Genomic DNA, 22,946 nt, shown 5'->3' with positions numbered 1-22,946 from the left:
GAGAGACAGACACACAGACGTGGGTTCCAGTCCCAGCATTGACCTTCCCCTATGGTAGGGGTGCAGGCAAATCACTCAAATGCCCTGCCTCACTTTTCCCATCTGCGCAATGAGGACATGCCATCCGTGGCCCAGGACCATGGTGAGAATTTGAGAAAATTCCTCCCTGTAAATCACTGGTGCAGAGTATGAAGATTTGATGATAACTGCGATCGTTGGAATTATCGAGCAATTCCTAAGAGCCAAGTATGGTGCCAAATGCTTTACGTGAAGTTGCATTTAATCCCCACAAATGCTGTCTATGAAACAGGAGCTACTACTGTTCCTTTCCGCAGATGGGGAGACTGAGGCTTAGCGAATGTGAATAATTTTCCGGGGCCTCACAGGCAGCCTCAGTCCTTAGAGCGTGCACTCTTACACCCTAAGCTAAAAATGGCAGCTCCCTCCCTCTTCTCCTTAAAGGTTAAAACAGAGGGTAGAGCCGATCCTGTGGGGGATAAAAACAGAACAAAGACCTCTGAAAGGAAGGAAGTCAAGGGAATGTATGTAAGCAGGCTCCTCAGAGAGCATGGGCCCTCAGTTTGCCCCTAAGCTTCCTGACAGCTGTAGCAGAAAGGGGTGGGGTGGCAGAATTCCCAAGTTTCCATTTTCTGGGGGGTGGGGGAGGAGGCACAGAGACATGTTTAAATGGACATTTGTCTTGGACTGAAATTCCAGAGGAGTTGATCTTATGGCCAGCTCAGCAAACATCCGGGGCCAGAAATTCATCTGTGTTTTCATGAGGCACTAAAAGGCATTTTCACACACGTGATTCTGAGAGTCAGAGGCACAGGGGAAGAAAACACACGAAATTCTATCCCAGAGGAGAACCTTGACAGACTGCAACTCCCCACAGCAGTAAGGAGCACAAGAGGAAACCTAGACCCTGTCTGTGGGTCTGCGTCTCTCCATGACACACTACACACACCCTCTCTGGCAGGAGACCCAGGCTGCTTGTCTACCCAGGGACATGACCCTGGGCATCAGGATGGATGGCAAAGGAGCCAGGGCATAGTTGTGCAGGAGGGTCAGACTGCCAGAGCCTGGGAGCTGAAGGGAGGGCTGGGTTAGCCAGGCTGGGTGGGCTTGCTGGAAGAGGCAGAGCAGGCAGAGTTGGTTTCAGGATTTGGAGAGGAAGGAGCGTGGCACTGGGGCAGGTGAAAGGGCATTGTAGGCGGGAGGAACAGCAGGTGGTGCCGAGGTTACTTCTCAACCTCCCTAGACATGGCTCCTTTTGACGTCCCCTTGCTTGGCTTTCCGCTAGTGAGCCCCCCATACCATCCCACCCCAACCCTCCCCACCCATACAGGAGAGGCTGACTCGCCCCCATCGACCAGAATCGAGAGGGGAGAGACCTGTGTCCGAGTCACCTTCTGCCCGACACTGCAAGACCAGTCTACCTTCTCCAGCTCGGGTATCATGGCCGACTTTGTGGTCCAGTACGATGTCGTCATGGAGGACATCATTGGCGACGTGCAGGTGAGGTGGCTGGGGGAATGCAAAGATCATGAGCTCTGGAGTCACACGGGTCTGGGCAACAATCTAGCCCCCAGAAGCTGCTCATTTCATTCGCCCTAAGGATCAGTGAGGACTAGTGCACACGAACCAGATGTGTGGTGATACATGACTTCACATGTGGGGAGGCACGTGTGTTCGTTCACCCAAAGGGTTGGGGACCTGGAACTGTAGAAATTGAATCAAGCTCCAAATGAATCTGTTCCTAATTGAATCAAGCCATAGCCCACTCTTAACCAATCCTCTTGGAAGGTGAACTACTGGCCAGTAATAGGTCTCTCACACTTATGGGCTCTTGCACTTTCTGCAGCTCTGATACTCCTATCTTCATTCGCACTTTCTTGGTACCTCCATGTTTCAAAAAATCTCTTTGCCTCATTTGAGCCATCTGCCCAAATAGGTACCTCTTAAAATCTGAGCTCCCACGCTCATGATAAACAAGCAGAGGTCTCTTGCACTACTAAGGAGTGGAGCGCTGATCCAAGACCCTTGGCTTAATGAGAACAATTGCACAGCAGCCTGAGATGTCTGGTGCAAGCCAGCCTTTTCTGCCACACCTGTCACTGCCCACAGCACACAATGACCCTCCGGCTGCCACCCCCATCATGCCACACACCTTTCTTCCAAAACACCTGAACCTGCCGTTCATCTCTGTGTGAACATTCGTTCATACTATCTGCTGTCCTGTGCACATCTTCTCCCTCCTTTCCCCACTGGTCAGTGTCCTCCTTGTCCTTAAAGACCTGGCTCAAACGCCACCTGCCTGATGACCACACCCCACCCACAATTCTGCTCTCTTCTGGGAGCCAATAGAGTGCTTTGGTTATACCTCTCCTCATGCACTTACTTATTCCTCAATTCACATGTGGGCACATTTCCACCCAGTGGAGCTACTTGAGCCCAGTCCTGTCCCCACGGACTCTGAGAACTCAGAAAAGAGTTGGACACAGAACCTGTTCTCCCTCCAGAATGTCCCGGCCCTGAGGGGCCAGGCACATAGAGCCTCAACAGTCATAAAACGTCCGAAGTGTGTGCATAAATCTGGAATGGGTGATGTGCAGACATCGCCGAGGAGTGTTCTAAGCCTTCCTAAAGGGGTCGGCCTTCAAATTAACATGGGAAAAACAAATAGAGTCTGCCTCCACCTGGGCAGATAGGTTGGTGGGAATTCCATGCAGAGAGAGGAGAAAGCACGTGCAGAGGCACAGGGTTTGGCATATCCAACCTGCCAGGCAGGGGAAATAAAAGTAATTTGCCCTGTCAGAATAGGAGCTGAGGGTACCCTGCCAGTAGGTGGCAGCAGGGGCCTTGACCTAGTGTTCTGTGGGGCATGTGTGGAGGTATTTATCTGCTTCTTTCGTTTTTACCTTTTTCACTATTGCCTGGAGTGGAGAAGCAGGTAGAATAGGTGGAATTATAGGCATTAAATAATATGACCCATACTCCCACCCACTGTGTGGCTTGACTCCTGCATATCCTCACCAGGAACCCCTGAGGCAGGTGAGGAGAACACCTACCTTTCCTACTCAAGTATGCCCATTCTTCAAAGGCCAGAACATGCACCCCTTTATTCAGTCAGTCAGGACTGCCTGGGAAGCTAGTGTGTGTCACACCCACTGCTGGCTGGTGTGGGAAACCTGCGGCGAGTCATGCACAGGTCCTATTCACTGTCTCCAGGTGAAACACAGAGAGACAATACTGACACAAGAGGAGAAGTGCTCCTTCAGTGACAACACGAGTTATGATGGAAGCCATGGTGAGGGGAGAAGGTGGCCAAGGAAGGCACCCTGGAGGAAGCAGAGGGGTCTGTGAGAGAGCAAAGGCATTCTAGCAAACTGAGGGCTGCATGACACAAAGAAGAGAGGCTGGAAATATCCAGGGGTGCGTAGGGGAAGTACAAGGGGGTCGGAGTTCCTGAAGCCCTGATTTCAGGCCCAAGAAATGGTAAGAGGTGAGACCAAAGGCTGCGAGTGCTGCAGGCTCATGAGAAGGGACGTGCGATTTGTCTTAAGGTGATGAGGGAGCCAAGAGTGAGCATAACATTATGAGTTTGTTTAGAAAGGCCACATCGAGCAGGAGCTGCAAAGATGTATGCACAGAAGGGGCCACAACAGAAGCAGGGAAGCATGAGAGAAAGAAGGCCTGAATTGGGGCTGTGTAAGTTTGGGTGGGAGAGGAGGGGTGGACCTAAGATATCCAGCAGGTCAAACCAGGAGGGCTGGGTGGCTGGTGGAATGTGGGAAGGAGGAGCCCGGGAGCCTTCAGGAGTGACACTCAGGTTTGTATCTGGAGTGACCACGTGGATAACGGTTCCTTAGATGACAAAGGCACACAAGGGCAGGATGGGCAGTGGAAAATGAATTTATCATCTGGGCAGGATCCACTGGAAGCAGCTTCAGACCTCAAAGGGAACAGGTTCAGTGGTGAGTGCACATGCAATTGTTACACGGGAAGAGTGGAAAACATTGGACTGGAGAAAGAGATGTGAAGTTGCCAGTGGAGATTCGGCAGCTGACGCCAAGAGAGCTAGCCAGAGGACCTGGGGAAGATGCATAGAGCCAGAAGAGCAGACCTAGGAGGGCAGTTGCTGAGGTCTGAGATTCCCATTCAAGGAGCTATTGATCTCAGCCCTCAGGGTATCCAGCCCCACCAACTGCCCACAGCCTGCTCAGAGCTCTAAATCCCCACCACGTCCCTCCATTGTGCTACACAAACATAATCATTTTCTTGCATGCCATGATTCCAAACTATTGGGAAGCACTGCTTAAGGGATGGGGGAGAAAATGCAGCCTAAGAAAGAGACTAAAGTAGACAGACCAGAGAGGTGGTAGGAAAATAAGGAGAGTTTCCCATCTCCCAATCGCAGGGGCAAAGGTTCTTGAAGAAAGCAGAAGTAATCCTCAATTGTGAAATTCATCAGGGTGGTGCAGTTCGGTGAGAACTGAAACAGAGCCGCTGAGTTTGGAAACCGACTAGTCATTGTTGCCTTTAGTGAGGAAAGGATCATGGTATGGCGGAGGTGGGATGCAGTCTGTGGTGGGCAGAGGAGTAAAGTGGAGATTAGAAGAGCCTTGCAGGTGCCAACCTCATCACCATGGCGTGCTACAGGGAGGAGAGAAGCTGGCTTGAAGTTCAGGCAGGATTGGGATCAACGGGCTTTGTCTTGGTGGTTGGAAAAGACACACCATGTTTATATTCTAAAGAAGACCTTGTGTGGTTTGTGGGCTGGGTTGGAGGGCAGGGCCTGACTGGTGGAGAAGGTGCTGGAGGCTAGGGGTACATGGGACCTTTTTGTCTTTCAGTAGAGAGAGGAGGTGTGGGACCTGAGCAAGGGTTGGGTGGGCAGTCCAAGGAACAGGGCCTGGGGGCCTTCATTTTCTTCACGAGGAAGGGAAAGAGACACGTCTGAGAGTAGGAGGGAACGACAGCTGAGGTCAGTGTGAGAGGGTGGTGACCCGGGTCATGCCTCTTACCTAGAGGATGTGAGGTGTTGGGGCCACTGGTGAGCCTGGGCCCACCGGGAGGAGGGGATGTGATTTTCCCCGAGGCTCCCAGTCACCCAGGTAGGGGAGGAACAGAGGAGAAGGACTGCTGGCCTCTGCCTCTGGCCTGGGCAGTTGCAGGGTGGTCGACCCAGGCCTTTGGCAACTGCTGTGGAGTGCCAGGAGAAACTAGACACAGAGCCTGCACAGGCGCTTGCGAATTCACTCAAAGGCTGGGGTGGAGGGAAGACGGAGATGTCCTCCCAAATCTTCTGGGATCCCCTGTGAGAGGAGGAGATAGTGTGTCCAGCCTGGTGAGCAGAGAGTGCCTGAATGGCAGAGAGGACAAGAAGCTGTTTATTCCAGGGCAGAGCCAGCTTCAGTCTACTGGGCAGCTCAGACCCTCAGCAAGCCCACACTTCTCTAGGCTGAGCTGACACTGGTCCTGGGGGCCCTCCCAGCTCCCCCCTCTCCTTCCCTCAGCCGCCCCAGCCCCCAGGCTCAGCAGAGGGAACTCGCAGTAGGAGGAGGGGGCAGCAGCCAATCACATCCCCCACAGCCTTAGGCATCTGCACCTGGTCTAACCAATCCCCTCTGAACAAACAGCTCACCCGGCCTCCGCTCCCTCCTCCCCTCCCTGGTCTGCCCAGCAACAGCAGAAAGGAGGTTTGAGGAGAGGAGAGGGAGGCCCTGCAAACTCCCAGCCCCTGGCAGCAATGGAGCTGGGCCCCAGGCTCACTCTATAGAGGGAGGTTAAAACAATAGTTACAGTTCCTGGAGCCCAGGCAAAATGTCCCTAGGGGCCCTCTGGACTGTGCAAGCCCAGCTCTCATGGACAGGAACTCACATATTACAGAGATCCTGCTCCTTGGAGCCTTGGGCCCCAAGCCAGTCTCCACAGCTCTGGGGCAGGTCCTAGACTGTCTGAACTGAAGAGACACAGTTCTGGTGGACACTGAAGAAACAATCGCACAAATGCCTATTTAACTAGAAGCGGTGATAAGGCCTAGGAAGGAAAAGAGCTGTTTGTTGTGTAGGAGAATAAGAGGGGACCTGGTTTAGACCAGCTGTCACAGTTCTTGTGGTTTCACTTCTTTTGTGCAGATTTACGACGGCTATTTTATTCATTACTTTGCCCCCAGAGGCCTTCCACCTGTTGAGAAAAACGTGGTGTTTGTTATTGACGTGAGCGGCTCCATGTTTGGTACCAAGATGAAGCAGGTAATGAGAAACTTAGGACCTTCCCTACCTCTTCTTTTTGAATCTTAGCAAGCAGAGATTGCTGGAACATTGGTTTCCTGGGGCCAGAGACCCTGTCATCCCCCGCCCTTGGATCCTATGTGTCTGGGCTTATGTTACAGTCCTGGTACCTTACATATTTGGAGCCTCGTAGATCTGCAGCCACAGAATGTGAGAAACATTGAAACATTGAACTATGGGGCCTGAAACCACTGAGACCTTGTATCACAAACTGCCTGGGCTCATAAGATACCTGAATCATAGAATGTTTGCAGCAGAGCAGCAATTTTCAGTCTTCTTCTTCTGATGGCACACAAACTAATTACTAAAATTCTGTGGTACACCAAAAATATATTTTTTGCCAATCTGACAAGAAATAGGTATAATTTTGATTCTTTTACACTGGCCAGCTATGTTGTGCTGGCTGTTTTCATTTTTTAAATTGATAGTCTAAGGAAAAAGAGGTCCATGCTTCTGACTAGTTAGGCATTGCATGTTTTAAAAAATTCTTGAGGCACACCAGTTGATAATCACTGAGTTAGGGTACTCTGGTATCATAACACCTGAGTCAAAAAGTAAATAAAACCTTAGTCATTCTAGGCTCTGAACATTTCCAAGGCCACATGTTGTTGTTTTTTGTTTTTTTATTTCAAAGCCAGAAAAATACAGTGTACTAGCATTATACTGCTTAGAAATCATAGAGTCCTGTGTCTGTGTACACTTAATCTTGTAGCCCACCTATCAGTGCTCCCTTAAAACCTAGGTCTAGGCTCAAAAGATTTCGACTTTAGAGCTCAATCAAATACTTAATGTTATGGAAACCGTATTTATAACTGTAGAACTCTGGGACTCTACAATTGTAATGTTCAACTGTTCTAGGACAGTATAACTGTATAACTTGAAGTTCTGAACCATGAAGCCCATGGTACCTAAGGCTAACTGACTTCTGTTTTACCAAAATGTACCCAAACTTGGGGAAGTTAAATATTTAAAACTGCCTTCCTTAGCCTTCTTATTGAGGAAAGGATATACCCAATTCCAAATCTTTCTAGCCTTGCCATCTATTCTAAGGTGATATAAAGGTAGAAAGCTAAGGAGAACTTGTGGAGGACATATAATAATAAAATGGGTCAATTCTCCAGGAAAACATAGTAATCTTTATGTGTCTGTACATAACAATAGAGTGTCAAAATATACAAGACATCCCTGACCAGTGTGGCTCAGTTGGTTGGAGCATCATCTCATAACCAAAACATTGCAGGTTTGATTCCAAGCTAGGGCACATACCTAGGTTGCAGGTTTGGTCCCCAGTCTAGACCCGTAAGATCCATGGTCTGGGCACATGCAATCCGCAGTCCAAGTGCATGTGGGAGGCAACCAATTGATGCTTCTCTCTCACATCAATGTTTATTTCTCCCCTTTACTCTCTCTAAAAAAGCAATGAAAAAATCCTTGTGTGAGGGTTAAAAAAAATGCATGAGGCAAGAATAAATAGGTAAACCCACTCTTATAGTTAGAGACTTTAACTCCTCCCTTCTATCAGAATGGACAGTTCCAACAGGCAGAAAATCAGTATAGACATAGTTGAACTGAACAGCACCATCAAACAATTGGATTTAATTAAATCTATAAAATGCTTCATCCAACAACAGCACACTATATATTCCTCTCAAGCTGGCATGGAACATTTGCTGAAATAGACTATATTGTGGGCCATAAAACACATTTTTTAAAACTTAAAAGAATAAATCATATAAAGTATGTTCACAAACCAAATGAAATTAAACTAGAAATAGATACCAGAAAGATAGCAGGAAATCTCAAAACAATAGGAGATTAAACAACATAATCCTAAAAACATATTTTGTCCCTTGATAACAGGAGGGTCTCAGGAAAGGCCATCCTCTATGACTTAACCCTCTCAATAGAAACAATAATATGATGCTTAGCTCCTTATCCTAGAATTCGTGACCTATCCCAAGTTCATTCTATGGCAGGAAAAACTCTGATCCACCTAGAAATACTAAAGTCATCTTCTGTCAGTTTAAGATGTAGAAAAAGGCAGGCCACAGGTGTCCTCCCTAAGGTTCCTGGAATCCATACCAACATAAAGGGTTGAACTTAACATTGTGCTTAAAGTCACAGGATTTAACACCTTCAAATATGAATTTGAGTCCCTGGTCCATCAATGATTAGCATGTGACCTTGAGAAAGTCACCACACTCCTCTGAGCCTCAGTGTCAACGCTTGGAAAATGAGAATAATATTAGTATTTTCTCCATTGTGTTGCGGTGAGGATTAAATGAGCTGATGCACCTAAAGTGTTTTTCATAGTGCCTAGAACATAGAAGTATCCTATAAATGTTACCTAATACTAGAACCTATATAGCCTATTTTATGAACCTCCTATTTGGCTAGCCTTACGCTAAGTACTGTCATGTAGAAGGGAACCAGGAGGAAGAAGCATTGTAAGCCCTGTTCTCAGAGGGCTCAATATCTGGATGAAGAATGAAAATATTCGACATAAGACAGTCAGTGAATAGTCTGGGGAAAGAATATCTGGGTGTGATGGGTCAGAATAGGCAATCAAGGAACAGCTGCCCAGAGAAAGGAGCAACTGAAAGAACAGTGAAAATATGAATAAGTAAAGGAGAAGCAGGAAGGTCTGCTATCTAAAGGACACAACAAGAGAACAATTATACAGACAAAATAGAATCTGGGTTATCTGGGGGCTGGTGAAAAGACCAGCCTGGGAGAAACAGAGGATGAGGGAAAAGAACAGATTAGATGGAACAAAACCAAGCATGCAAAGTCACTGAAAGTCAGCCATAAAGACCTGCAATCATAAAACTCTAAAACTTAAGGGTCCTAGAATCATAGAATCTTGAGTCATGGGTCCAGGAACCATAGGACACATGAATCCTAGCTCTCCAAAAGTATAGAGCTTGAATCTTCCAAACCACCACTGTCCAATAGAACTTTCTTGATGATGGAAATGTTTTAAATTCCTGAGGTTTCCGATACAGTAGCCACTGGCCACTTAAAATGTGGCTACTGCAAGTGAAAAAAAAAAAAGGAGAATTTTAAAATTTTTATTTGATTTTAACTAACTTACATTTACATTTAAATAGCTCCATGTGGCGAGAAGCTACCATTGGCCAGTGCCATTCTGGGCTTTGGGCCAAAGAGCATATAGAGCATTTCAACCTGAGAATCCTAGACTTACAGAGTGTTGTAATTAGAGAGTCTCAGACTATAATACCTTGTACAGAAAGAACCTTTTAGTCTTGAGCAAGACTTCAGGTCTTGGTCTATATCCTTCACTTTATTCATATTCCACAGACTAAAAAGGCCATGAATGTGATACTTGGTGACCTGCAGGCCAACGACTACTTCAACATCATCTCCTTTTCTGACTCGGTTAGTGTCTGGAAAGCTGGAGGCTCCATCCAGGCCACCACGCAGAATGTACACAGTGCCAAGGACTACCTGGGCCACATGGAAGCTGATGGTTGTAAGTGTTAGACCTTCCCACCAAAATGGGTAGGCTGTGGTGATCCAGCTGACCTCTCACAATGCTGGAATAAGTTTTACATTTTATATAAATATGTTCCTCTGTGTTCCTTTTCCTAGTGGAAAAAGCACAGCTAATTCTACATGTATTTAGGGCATATTTCCCTTTAGACCTGAGTTTCCTCCTAAAGAGGAGGCACATAGAAGAATTTGCTAAGAATTTTTTCTTTATCTTAAGTATATTTTATTGATTATGCTATTACAATTGTCCAATTTTTCCTCTTCTTTATCCCCCTCCACCCTGCACCCCTCTTCCCTCCACCATTCCCCTCTTACTTAATGTCCGTGGGTTGTACATATAAATTCTTTGGCTTCTCCCTTTCCTATAGTATTCTTAATCCCCCTATCTATTTTGTACCTACCAATTATGTTTCTTATTCCCTGTACCTTTTCCCCCATTCACCCCTCCCTCCTCCCCACTGACAACCCACCATGTGATTCTGTTCCTGTTCTAATTCATTGCTTAGTATGTGTTTGTTTTTTAGGTTCAGTTGATAGTTGTGAGTTTGTCATCATTTTACTGTTCATATATTTCTGATCTTTTTCTTAGACAAGTCCCTCTAACATTTCATACAATAAGGGCTTGGTGATGATGAACTACTTTAACTTGGCCTTATCTGGGAAGCACTTTATCTGCCCTTCCATTCTAAATGATAGCTTTGCTGGATAGAGTAATCTTCTGTGTATGTCCTTGACTTTCATAACTCGGAATACTTCTTTCCAGCCCCTTCTGGCCTGCAAGTTTTCTTTTGAGAAATCAGCTGATAGTCTTATGGACACTCCTTTGTAGGTAACTGTCTCTTTTTCTCTTGCTGCTTTTAAGATTCTCTCCTTATCTTTAATCTTGGCTAGTGTAATTTTGGTGTGCCTTGGTGTGTGCTTCCTTGGGTCTCACTTCTTTGGGGCTCTCTGAGCTTCCTGGACTTCCTGTAAATCTGTTTCCTTTGCCAGACTGGGGAAGTTTCCCGTCTATTTTTTCAAATAAGTTTTCCATTTCTTGCCTTTCTTCTTCTCCTTCTGATACCCCTGTGAATCAGATGTTGGAACATTTAAAGTTGCCCCAGAATTTCCTAAGCCTCTCCTCATTTTTTTGAATTCTTGTTTCTTCATTCTGTTCTAGTTGAATGTTTATTTCTTCCTTCTGTTCCAAATTGTTGATTTGAGTCCAGGTTTCCTTCCCTTCACTGTTGGTTCCCTGTATATTTTTATTTATTTCACTCTGTATAGCCTTCACTTCTTTTTCTATTTTGTGTCTATACTCAATCCTTTCTGTGAGCAACCTGATTATCAGTGTTTTGAACTCTGCATTTTATAGATTGGCTATCTCCTCGTCACTTAGTATGTGGGGGAGGGGTCCAAGAGGGAACAATGCTGCTTACTTGTCTCTCATCTGGCATTCAGTCAGTTCCCCTAGTACCCACAAGCAAACTGGGCCCTTCTAGTGCTGATTCCTGGATGGGAGAGCCTGAGTAAGTTCTAGGACCCCATGGGTCTCTCCAACAAACTCTTCTGTGAGGCTGGAAGTTTCTCCTACCACCAAAATGCCTACAGGTTTTTACCACTAGTAGTTTTGAGGCTTTAGTTTCCCATCCTGGAACCCTGGGTTGTGCAGTCTGGCTCATTCTGCAGTTGTTCTTCCAGGTTTATTTGCACATGAATATGGGACTGCCCAGTCTACCAGCCACCACCTTGCCCACCCAGTCTGCTGCCTTGCTGTGTATCCTCTCCACCCTGGCTACCCATCTCCACCCCTCCTACCAATCTGGATGAATGTTTCTTCTTTAACTCCTTGGTTGTTTTTAACTTAATTTCTTTTAAAATATTGTATTTATTTATTTTTAGAGAGGAGGGAAGGGAAGGGAAAAAAAAGAAGGAGAGAAATATCAATGTGTGGTTGCCTCTTGTGTGCCCCCCACTGGGGACCTGGCTTACAACCCAGGCATGTGCCCTGCCTGGGAATTGAACCAGCAACCCTTTGGTTCACAGCCCACACTCAATCCACTGAGCTACACCATCCAGGGCCAAAACTTAATTTTTTGTATTAATTGCTGTTCAGTTACAGTTATCCTCATTTTTCCTCCATCACTCTCCCCTGCCCTACCCTGCCCCACCTTCCACATTTAATCCTCCCCCACCCCGTTGTCTTTGTCCATGTGTCCTTTATACATGTTCCTTTACTCTTCCCATTCTTTAACCCATTGTCCCCCTCCCCAGGGCTTGTCACTTTCTTCTTTATTTCCATGTCTCTGGTTCTACTTTTCTCACATTTGTTTTATTGATTAGGTTCCAGCTATAGGTGATATCATATGGTATTTGTCTTTCACTGCCTGGCTTATTTCACTTAGCATAATGCTCTCCAGTTCCATCCATGCTGTTGCAAAAGGTAAGAGTTCCTTCTTTCTTCTGCTGCATACTATTCCATTGTGTAAATATACCACATTTTTTTGATCCGTTCATTTACTGATGGGCATTTATGCTGTTTCCAGCACTTGGCTATTGTAAATAACACTGCTATGAACATTAGGGTGCATATGTTCTTTTCCATTGGAGTCTCAGGATTCTTAGAGTATAATCCCAACAGTGGAATTACTAGGTTGAAAGGCAGTTCCATTTTTAGTTTTCTGAGGAAATTCCATAGTGTTTTCCACAGTGGTTGCACCAGTCTGCATTCCCACCAGCAGTACACTAGGGCTCTCCTTTCTCCACATCCTCACCAACACTTGTTGTTTGTTCACTTGTTAATGATGGCCATTGTGACTGGTGTGTAGCGGTATCTCACTGTGGTTTTAATTTGCATCTGTCTAATGGCTAGTGATGCTGAGCATCCTTTTATATGTCTATAGGTCCACTGTATGTCCTCCTTGGAGAAGTGTCTGTTCAGGGCCTTTGCCCATTTTTTAATTGGATTATTTGTCTTCCTGGCACAGTTGCATGAGGGCTTTATATATTTTGGAGATTGAACCCTTGGCTGAGGTATCATTGGCAGATCTATTTTCCCATGCAGATGTTTCCCTTTTGATTTTGCTAATGTTTTCTTTAGCTGTACAGAGGCTTTTTAATTTGATGTAGTCCCATTTGTTTAATCTTTCCTTTATATCCCTTTCTCTAGGGGACATGTCAGTGAAAATATTGCTGTGTGGAATATCTGAAACTTTCTTGCCTATGTTCTCCTCTAGAACTCTCATGGTTTTTGTTTTTAAATTGGTTGTTTCCCTTCTTTTGGTTGTAAGGATGCAAAACGTATCTGCCTGTGTCTCCACCTTGACTGGAAGTCAGAGTTTTTCTTTAATAAATCAATAATCTAGATATGTATTTCCAAGCATTTGAGTAAGTTGCTGCTCTGATTCTGGCTTTCAATCAGTCATCTCTCAGACAATTATTATAGTCTCCCCACTATCATCACCTCTTGTCAACTCAGCCCTTTTTCTCCCTGAAGCATGGAGGTGTGGGGTGCTATGGTTGAAGGCCTGCCAATATGACTAGAGAACTAGACAGTCCCCCCAAAACAAGAGGCAAAGCACAGTCTGAGATAGGGAGTGACAAAAGCCATGAACATGTGAGCTCCATTGTCAGATCTCAGGGAGCTTGTGCAGGGGTGGGGCCTTGGGAAGGATAAACAGCAGAAAGAGTTCGAGCAAAGATCAGGTGATATGACTGAGCTTTGGAGGTTGGTGAGATGCCTAGTGTGTTTGCAGTGAGGGTAAAAGTAACTGGAAAAGATGGTCTCATAGTCTGCTCCCCAATTAGGGACTGACATCAACACAGCTCTGCTGGCAGCTGCTTCAGTGCTGAACCATAGCAACCAGGACCCTGGGAGGGGCTCCAGTGTGGGGAGGATACCCCTCATCATCTTCCTGACAGATGGGGAGCCCACAGCCGGTGTGACGACTCCAAGCGTGATCCTCTCCAATGTCCGTCAGGCACTGGACAACAAGGTGTCCCTTTTCAGCTTGGCCTTTGGGGATGATGCTGACTTCCCACTGCTACGTCGCCTGTCCCTGGAGAACCGAGGAGCAGCCCGGCGCATATATGAGGACACCGATGCAGACCTACAGCTGGAGGGCCTCTATGAGGAGATCTCCATGCCTCTACTGGCAGATGTGCGTCTGGACTACCTGGGTGGCTTTATTGGGGCCTCCCCTTGGGCCCTTTTCCCCAACTACTTTGGTGGCTCAGAGCTGGTGGTGGCAGGCTTGGTACAGCCAGGTCAGCAAGAACTGGGCATCCACCTGGAAGCCCGTGGCCCCAAAGGTCAGCTTCTTGTGGCCCGTCACAGTGAAGTAGCCAAGAATAGCAACCCAAAGGCCTTTGGTTGCCCAGGTGACCCAGCCCCCAATATAGCCCACTTCATCCGTCGCCTCTGGGCCTACATCACCATTGGAGAACTCCTGGAGGCCCGCTTCCGCACCCATGATACCAGCACGCGCCACTTGTTGGCCGCCAAAGTCCTCAACCTGTCTCTTGAATACAACTTTGTAACACCTCTGACTTCACTGGTCATGGTGCAGCCCAAGGATGCCAGTGAGGAGGCCAAGAGACAGACTTCCACCACAGCTGGACCAGGCAGCATCACACCTTCATCCACCACCAGGCATGGCCTAGGGACAAGCACAGCCAAGCCAACCTTGGTGCTCAAGGTCTCTCCCAAATCAAGGCTTGTGAACCCAGAGTTCTACTTATCCTCAACTACTCCTGCCTCTACAAAGAAGATGGCCAGTTCCAAGGAGGTGGAACCACTAGGTCATATCCCTAGTACCCTATCCATGCCAGCACATCCAAGGCCCAAAATTCCAGCACAACACGATTCTGGCACCTTGACTCAGCCAACTCTCAGGATAAAACCTGCTGTCCTTGTTCCCTCAAATTCTGGTGACTCATTGCTTCTGAAGCCCCGTACTCCATCACACCAGAATCCTGTGTCCCTATTACCCATTTATGAGACACAAGTTCCACCTCTGAATCCTGGAACTCCATCCCAGCCCAAAGTTGGCACTATAAAACATGTCACTCTACTGCATTCCAAACTTGGTGCTCCATCACAACCTAAACTGGATGCTACATCACACCCACAGCCTGGGGTATTCACATCACAGCCACCCAAAAATCTGCCATGGCCCAGGCCTAGAGTCTCCACACTTCAGATCCCCAAACACCTGCCACACACCAGAGTAAGGGTTCCTACTCCCAAAACACCAAACAACCTGTCACACCCTAGACCTGGGATCCTCTTACCCAAGACCCCTAAATTCCTATCACCTCTTAAACCTATTGTCCCGCCTCACCCAACTTCTCCAAGCTTATCACTTTCTAAAGCTAAGACACCACTCCTCACTAAATCCAAAACCCCATTACCCTCCAGACCCACCAGACCCAGACCCCCACCTCCTCAGAGCCTCAGCACAGTCCCAAACACAATCTCAAATCCCACAATTTCCAGCAGTAACATGACCTCTGTCCTTGGAGAGCCCCTTCCTACTCCCTTTCATCCCACCCTACCCTCTCTGCTGCCCCCTGGAAGGTTCTGGCATCAGTATGACCTATTCTCAGGGCCCCAGAGCACAAGGGAAATTCTGAGACCATCTGTGTCAGGAGTACCAACAATGGGTCTACCCAACAGCTCCAGGCCTTTGCCAGAAGTCATCCCCCCAAACCTGCCAGTCTTGTTACCTTCTAGCACCCTCCCTGAGGCAGGCAGCCTTCTCATTCTTCCTGAGGAACTAGAGCTGCTGTCTGAGTCAATGATGGAGTCCAAGTTTGCGGAGTCCTTAAACCCACCAGCTTTTTATACTTTCCCCACTCCTGATGAAAATGGTGAGTTCCATGGGCAAGAGGACAAGACATGAGGGGGATGTATGAATAGACAGCCCAGGAACTGGGAGTGTGCAAGACCTGTGCAGATTCCAATAATAGTACAGCTGCTTACTTGCTTGCTTGCTTGCTTTGAAACTTTGAACTAGCTACTTAACTTCTCTGAGCCTCAGTACATAGGCACAGAATTAAAGGCCCTGGGAGAGAAGGGATGTTAAGACTGGGGAGGCTGAATAGAAACAACCTGGCCAATCTGTGGCTTTGACATTTGCTTTGTTGGGAAAGAAAACTGGCCAGGCTTCCCAAGCATGGGAGGAATATGAGATTATAAATGGGAGCATCACTGGGCAAGGCAAGTTTGGTTGGTTCGTTTGTGCTTTGTGAACACCACTGTTTAATGACAGGTGTATAAAAACTAGAGATGATGATGACAGTTATCTTTAAATTTCCCAAAGACTATGAAATAACACAACATTTTTGAGATCTTCCTATGTGCATGTACTGCTCAACTTTAGTCCCCCATTAAATCCTCACAGGAAACTATTAGTACCTGCATTTTACACATGTGGAAACTGAAGCACTGAGAGGTAAAGTAACTTGCTCCATGTCACAGAGCTAGTAAGAGATTTGAATTTACATAATCTGGTCCCAAACTGAATGTGCTTCACCACTCCACTATTATGCTTTCCTAAGAGGAGAGATATTTCCTGGGTGACCTTGTAGGGCAGGATTAGAACCAGTTGGGGATGGTGGTAAGTCACAAGGATACAAATTTGGACATGATATTTTTGACATGCTCCTCTCCCTCACCACCAACCTCCTTCCAATAGCCCATCCATCTTTAATTCCTGACAATGTTACCTCTAATATATGTGCCAATGCACCCACTTTTCACCACTGTAACTGTCACTATTGTAGAACAGAATACAATTGTGTCTCACCTAGAAAACTGTTACAGCCTCCTCACTGGTCTCCCTGCTCTCTCTCGAGAGAGAAATTCTTGGCCATTCTCCCACAGCAACCAAACAGATCTTTTAAAGACATAGATCACTTCACCTCCATTCCCTACTTAACCCCATAAGGTTTTCCCTTCACACCTAGAATGAAGTCCAAAGTCCTATTTATAGCCTACAAGGCCCTTCATCACCTTTCTTCTACCACATAACTCCCTGACCTCATTTTCTCCCATTGGTAAATGAACTCTAGTAGAGTTCATTTGAACTCGAGCCCCAATGGCCTCTTCTCTGTTCCTCCAGTGGGCCCTACTCCCACCTACACTCATGGACCTCTTTCAAGTTATTCCCTCTGCTTGGTAATCTCTCTTACATACCTTCCCCTTCTCCCTTCCTATCACCCTCATCTCCTCTGTTGTCACTCATACTCCAGCTCATCACTTACATCTCAGCTCAAATGTCCTTTCCACCCATCTCACTGTCTTAGACTATGCCAAGTATCTGTTAACCCCCTCATTTCCTCTATTATTTTTTCTAGCATTTATCACCATTGGTAATTATGATTTAATTCATATCTGCCTCCCTGACTAAAATATGATAGTTATCAGATAAAAAATCATGACTACCTTTTTCACCACCATATCCCTGATGCCCAAACAGTGCCTTAATGAATCAATTGATCAATCTGTCAATGCGTAAATGCTATAAGGAATAATTTTGAACATAACTGAGCTTGAAAGACTAATGCTAGAGCATAAGGTCCCAGTCTTGGCAATATGCCAGTCAAATTGGGAAGCCAATGAGAACACTCCTGGTCAAAAAGAAAGTATTCCCTTTGGTAGGTCCAGGGCATATTTTCCCTGAGAGTGTTAAAGATTTCTTTTATTTCTTTTCACTTGCCAGGAAATCCACATTGGGAAGGTAATTCTGAAGAGATCCTGGGAGGAGCTGGAAGCATCATGGAATCTCAGGGAAGTTCTACAGGGCTAGCAAAAGGTAAACAAGGAGCTCCACTGACAAAGATCCCTAAGCTTTCATTTCCATTCAGTTAGAATTCTCATAGGCATTCTGTGAGTCCAAAAGAAAGGCAATATATTAGTTTCCCACTGCTGCATAACAAATTGCCACAAACTTAAGAACTTCAAGCAACACCTATTAATTATCTCACAGTTCTGTAGGTCAGAAGTCTGGGCACAGGTTAGTTGCATTCTCTGCTTAGGGTCTCAAAAGACTGAAATAAAGGTGTCTTTCAGACTAAGTTCTCATTTCTTCTATGTATATTCAAGTTGTTGGCAAAATTTAGTTCTTTGTGTTTGTAGGACTGAGATTGCTGGCTGCTTTCTGTCAGCTGGATGTCATTCTCAGTTTCTCCAGGCCACCTGAAACATTTTCAGGTCCTAGAGGCCTTCTGCATTCCTTGCCACATAACCACCTCCATCTTAAAAACAGCTATGGAGCTCTGGCTGGTATGGCTCAGTGGACTGAGTGCTGGCCTGCAAAACTGAAAAGTCACTGGTTCAATTCCCCATCAGAACACAAGCCTGGGTTGTGGGTCAGGTCCATGGTTGGGGGCATGAGAGAAGCAACTGACCATTTATCTCTGCCACATCAATGTTTCTTTACCTCTCTTTTTCCCTTCCTTCCTTCTCTCTAAAAATAAATAAATAAAATCTTACAAAAGTAAATAAAATAAAAATTAAAAATAAAAACAGCTATAGAAAATCTTTCTCATGTCAAGTCCTTCTCACACTTCAAATCTCTCTGACTTCTCCGACCAAGATTTAAAGTGCTCATGTGATTAGGTCAGGCCCACATGGATAATCTCCCTATTTTAAGGTCAAGATTAAAATAGGGATATTCTCCCTATTTTAAGGTCACCACACAACATAACTTATTTATGCGAATGATATCTCATCATACCACAGTCCTGGAGATTTTACAAGATGTGTACACTGAGGAATCTTGGGTGCCATCTTAAAATTCTACCTACCTCAGGCAGAGAGTAAGAGGAAATAGCATGTGAGTTGGCCTGGCAAGATAACTAGAAATTGGTCCTAGGTTGATAAGGAGAAGAAAACAGGCCATGATTGGGTAGCTTAGCTGGTTAGAGCATCATCCCAATATGCCAAGGTTGTGTGGTTCGATCCCTGGTCAGGGCATATACAAGAATCAACCAATGAATGCATAAATAAGTGGAACAAAAAAATTGATATTTCCCTCTCTGTAAAAAAATTAATCAATCAATAAAAAAGTATTTTAAAAAGAAAACATTCAAGGTGGCAGGAAAACAGAAGCAAAGGGTCACTAGCAAGAGAAGGCAGGCACTCATAAGAATAGTTGGGCTGGAGCATAAAGAAAACTGGAGAGCTAAGCAGGGGCTAGATTTCAAAAAAGACTTCAATGCTGAGCTCAAGAATTTGGCCCGTATCTGATATCTGGGAGGAATTGACTAAGAGGCCAGGATGTCCCAGAGTTCCTAGGAATGTGATAGAGCAGTCCCTTACTAATACAACCCCCCTCTCCTTTGCAGGCATATTACCAAGCATCTTTACCTTTTCATCCTCAGGTAAGCCAGCCACCATCACTATACTGTTTGAGCATAGGACAGCTTGTGCACCAAAACTGGGGCTGGGCTCTCTCTTGGAAAATAGATGTGGCCTCCTACATGCCCCTCCTCTCCCCTCCCCTCCCCTCCCCTCCCATTACTTCTAGGGCCATAACTTCAGAGTTTCATCTCCTGCCTTGCAGTGGATGGTGACCCCCACTTTGTGATCCACATCCCCCACTCAGAAGAGAGAATCTGCTTCACAGTGGATGGGCGCCCAGGAGATCTGCTACAGCTCATAGATGACCCCAAAGCAGGTTAGAGCCCCCCCCAAATGACCCAAAGTCAGGTTAGAGCCCCTCATAGATGATCCAAAGGCAGGTGAGAGCCCCAAGGACTCCACTCCATATAACACGACAGCCAGATATACTCATGTCAACACCCCCAGACATTTTTGGACTAAAAGAAACACACAGTAATGCACTTCACTAATCACAAGTAAATAATCCAAACACATAAAAACACACATGAATACACTCAAACATCTACACACTCACAGATACATACACACATACCAGGGAACATAGTAAACTCACACAAATACACACCCAGACACACATATTTTGACACCCTCCACACTCACATATAGTAACATACAAATATATGCCCAGATCCACATTGACATACAAAACATGCCCAAATATACACAATGACACATACATCAATACACACAGACATACATGCACTGATATCCCAGACTTACTCCAATACTCAGGAATTCAACACACAAAGGCACAAATACTCTGCTACTATACACATATGAAACACACCAATGCACACAAGTACTCACCATGACACACCCAGATGCATGCACACTGACATTCCCAGATACACATCAGTATCTGCCAGCGCACAACACACGACATAAACTGTTTATCAAGACACATAACACCAACATATCCAGAGACATAAAACACAACCAAAAATGCACACTCTAATATAGAACCTTCTCCAAATATGCACATACATTGATAGGCCCAGAGATACCCATGTAAACATAACCAAACATAAATGTACACACTCAGAAACAAACACATGCATGCAAACAGCCCCACTGGAGTGAGCATATGCACACCTACATTTATATCCACACATTGCACGGGAAGGAGCAGCTGGATGGGCTGTGGTAAAATCGTTTTCCCCAGGAGTTAGCTTTCTAACCACAAATCTGCACCCTGGCCCCTGGTACCTCACCCCATCTGCGCTGTGGGTGACCAAATAAATGACCTTGTGAAAGCCCATGCTCCAGACATGGACTCTTCCCCCTCCAGGGCTTCATGTGCATGGACAGCTGCTTGGGGCACCACCAAGGCCAGGCCACAAGGACCAGATCCGCACCTATTTCCAGATCATCACAGTCACCACAGATAAACCCTGGGCCTACACTGTCAACATCACCCACAGTTCCATATCCGTGCGAGGCGAGGGTACCTTGTTTCTGTCCTGGGACCAACCTGCCCTACTGAGAAGGAGCCACATGGAGCTCCATGTGGCTGCTGCAGCCCACCTCACCCTCCGTTTTGGACCCCACCTCGAGTTCCTAGTCCTCCGACACCGCTACAGGCACCCCAGTGCCCTGCAACTACCCCACCTTGGCTTCTATGTGGTCAATGGCTTTGGCCTTAGTCCCTTGGCCCATGGCCTGCTGGGTAAGTGCTGCTGAGGCTGAGAGGGGCCAGGGAGCACACCAATCCCAAGAGAGACTCTTCCAGGTTGAAAGGCTAGTGAGCACCCAGCACCCTGCTCCCCACCCACAACCACAAAGAGGAATAAAAACCAAGGTCTGCCCTTGGGGAGTTGCTGGCCAGGGTAGAAGACAGACTCAGATGTGGATAGTGATCTCAGGAGCTATCAGTGTTAGATGTAAAGCATCCTAGGACTCTGGAGGAACCCAGGGTAGGTCACCTCACCTAGCCTTACAGCTCAAGAAAAATCTTCTGGAGGCGAAAGACCCACAGTCTGGAAGGCTGATTAAAAGTGATAGAGGAAAGGAATGGAGGTTAGAGAAGATGGAGCTGTAGTTGTCAGAGCAGAATGCCCAGGCAAGGAATTTGGATTTATACTGAAGACAATGGGGAGCCATAAAGCTATAAGCAGGAGAAATATGCAGTGATAAGGGCATAACGAAGATCCTTCTAGAGGCTTCTGTGAAGAGAGAATGCAAGAAGTCAGACTGTAGGTCAGCAGACATTGGCAGAACCTGAGCAAAGACCCACACCAAAGAGTTTGGGCAATGATGGTGGGTTGGACAGATATTCTTACTTCCTCTGGTCCTCCCCAATCCTCTCCTGTCCTTCCCTCCAATATACCCCATCATTGTCTCCAAACCTAACTGTTCTCCTTCTGCTGCCATCTCATCAATCCTGATACACTGCTTCCATAATATACTCCCGACCCATTTGGCTCCTCCACATTTCCCACAATGCTCAGCCTCTTCCCTCCTCCGGGCCTTTGCTGCCCCTCATCATTCCTACTTTTCCTCCTAGATTTCCTACTTTAGGCTCCTCTCAAGAGTTCTCGGTGGGGACTCAGGTCGCTGCCCTGACTGGTGCTGCATCTTTCTCCCTCAGGGCAGTTCCAGCATGCAGACATCCAGCGGGTGGCAGGGTCTGCAGGGCCATGCTTGCGGAGACGCCAAGGCCCAGATGTGCCTGTGATTCTAGGCAAGAAGCTGCTAAAGGACTCACCAAGGCTGCGGCCCCGCTGGGCTTCCTGCTGGCTGGTGAATCGCTCTCATGTACACAAGCTTCTGGGCCACCCCTACCTTGCCTATGTCCTCTGATGACCCCTGAACTCTAGAGCCAGGAGACCTGAGTTTAGGAAACCCAGAGGCCAGGGCCTCTTTGTTCCTGGAATGAGCCAGGAACAGACTGAGAAAAATGAAGACACATGCAGGGAAACACAGACTCACTCACACACTAAGTGACACGTATACAAGGACATACAAACACACACAGACATGCATACTTTTGTACCCAGAGACTTAGGGACTCCTTCTTCCTCACAATTCTTCCTGTGTCCAGTCTCTACTCTCTTTAATCCATACTCTATACCAGCTTTAGAGGTAACTTTCTTAAAACAAAAAGCTGACCAAGCCTATGGCCCTACTCACAACCTGCTCTGGCTCCCATAGCATATTTAAGGCTCTTAGAATTCCCCTAACAAGCCATGATCTCTCCCACCACTGGGCCTTTGCATGTGTTTTTCCTTCTGCACAAGACTCCATTCCTTAGCTTCATGTAGGTAGATTGTATACATCTTTCAAGTCTTAGTTGTCATCTTCTCTAGAAGGATTTCCTTGAGCCCTCTCCTTGATTGAGTTCAGTCCCCATCTGTGTTCCCATAGCTCAACCCATTCCATCCAAGCTCACAGTGTTTATCATACTATATAGTAATTATCTGTTTACTTATCTAGATCCCTGACTTAGACTGTGAACTGTTTAAGGGCAAGGACATTTTCTAAATCATCTCTGTATCCTCAGTGCCTGGTATAATAGGTGCTTAGTAAATATTTGCTGAATGAATAAATGAATGAACAAAAAAAGAACCAATGGCACAGAAGTGAACACACACATGTACATACAACCAGAGTCACAGGATCACACAAAGTAAGACACCAACAACAACACAGACATAGATGGGGAAACAGTGTGTTAGAGACTTTCAGAAACATAAGACATAAGGTTCTGAAAACTAAGAAAATAGACATAGAAAAGCATATGTATATAAAGA

The 22,946-nt window shown here is 46.2% G+C and overlaps 1 protein-coding gene across 1 annotated transcript in view; it reads left to right on the top strand.

Annotated features, from left to right (window-relative positions):
- The window catches only part of ITIH6 (inter-alpha-trypsin inhibitor heavy chain family member 6), a 32,829-nt gene extending 10,006 nt beyond the window's left edge, over nt 1–22,823 (top strand). The window contains exons 5-13 of the mRNA XM_028523325.2: nt 1,349–1,518; nt 6,141–6,257; nt 9,618–9,789; nt 13,596–15,659; nt 17,513–17,605; nt 19,140–19,175; nt 19,358–19,471; nt 20,486–20,863; nt 21,785–22,823. Coding sequence (XP_028379126.1) covers nt 1,349–1,518; nt 6,141–6,257; nt 9,618–9,789; nt 13,596–15,659; nt 17,513–17,605; nt 19,140–19,175; nt 19,358–19,471; nt 20,486–20,863; nt 21,785–21,996 — 3,356 coding nt within the window. The 3' untranslated portion in view covers nt 21,997–22,823. The remainder of the gene's footprint in view (nt 1–1,348; nt 1,519–6,140; nt 6,258–9,617; nt 9,790–13,595; nt 15,660–17,512; nt 17,606–19,139; nt 19,176–19,357; nt 19,472–20,485; nt 20,864–21,784) is intronic.
- The last annotated feature ends 123 nt before the right edge of the window (nt 22,824–22,946 follow it).

The sequence above is a fragment of the Phyllostomus discolor genome, chromosome X (genome assembly GCF_004126475.2).
Source record: "Phyllostomus discolor isolate MPI-MPIP mPhyDis1 chromosome X, mPhyDis1.pri.v3, whole genome shotgun sequence".
NCBI classification, from domain to species: Eukaryota; Metazoa; Chordata; class Mammalia; order Chiroptera; family Phyllostomidae; genus Phyllostomus; species Phyllostomus discolor.
This window is presented reverse-complemented; position numbering and strand designations above follow the sequence as displayed.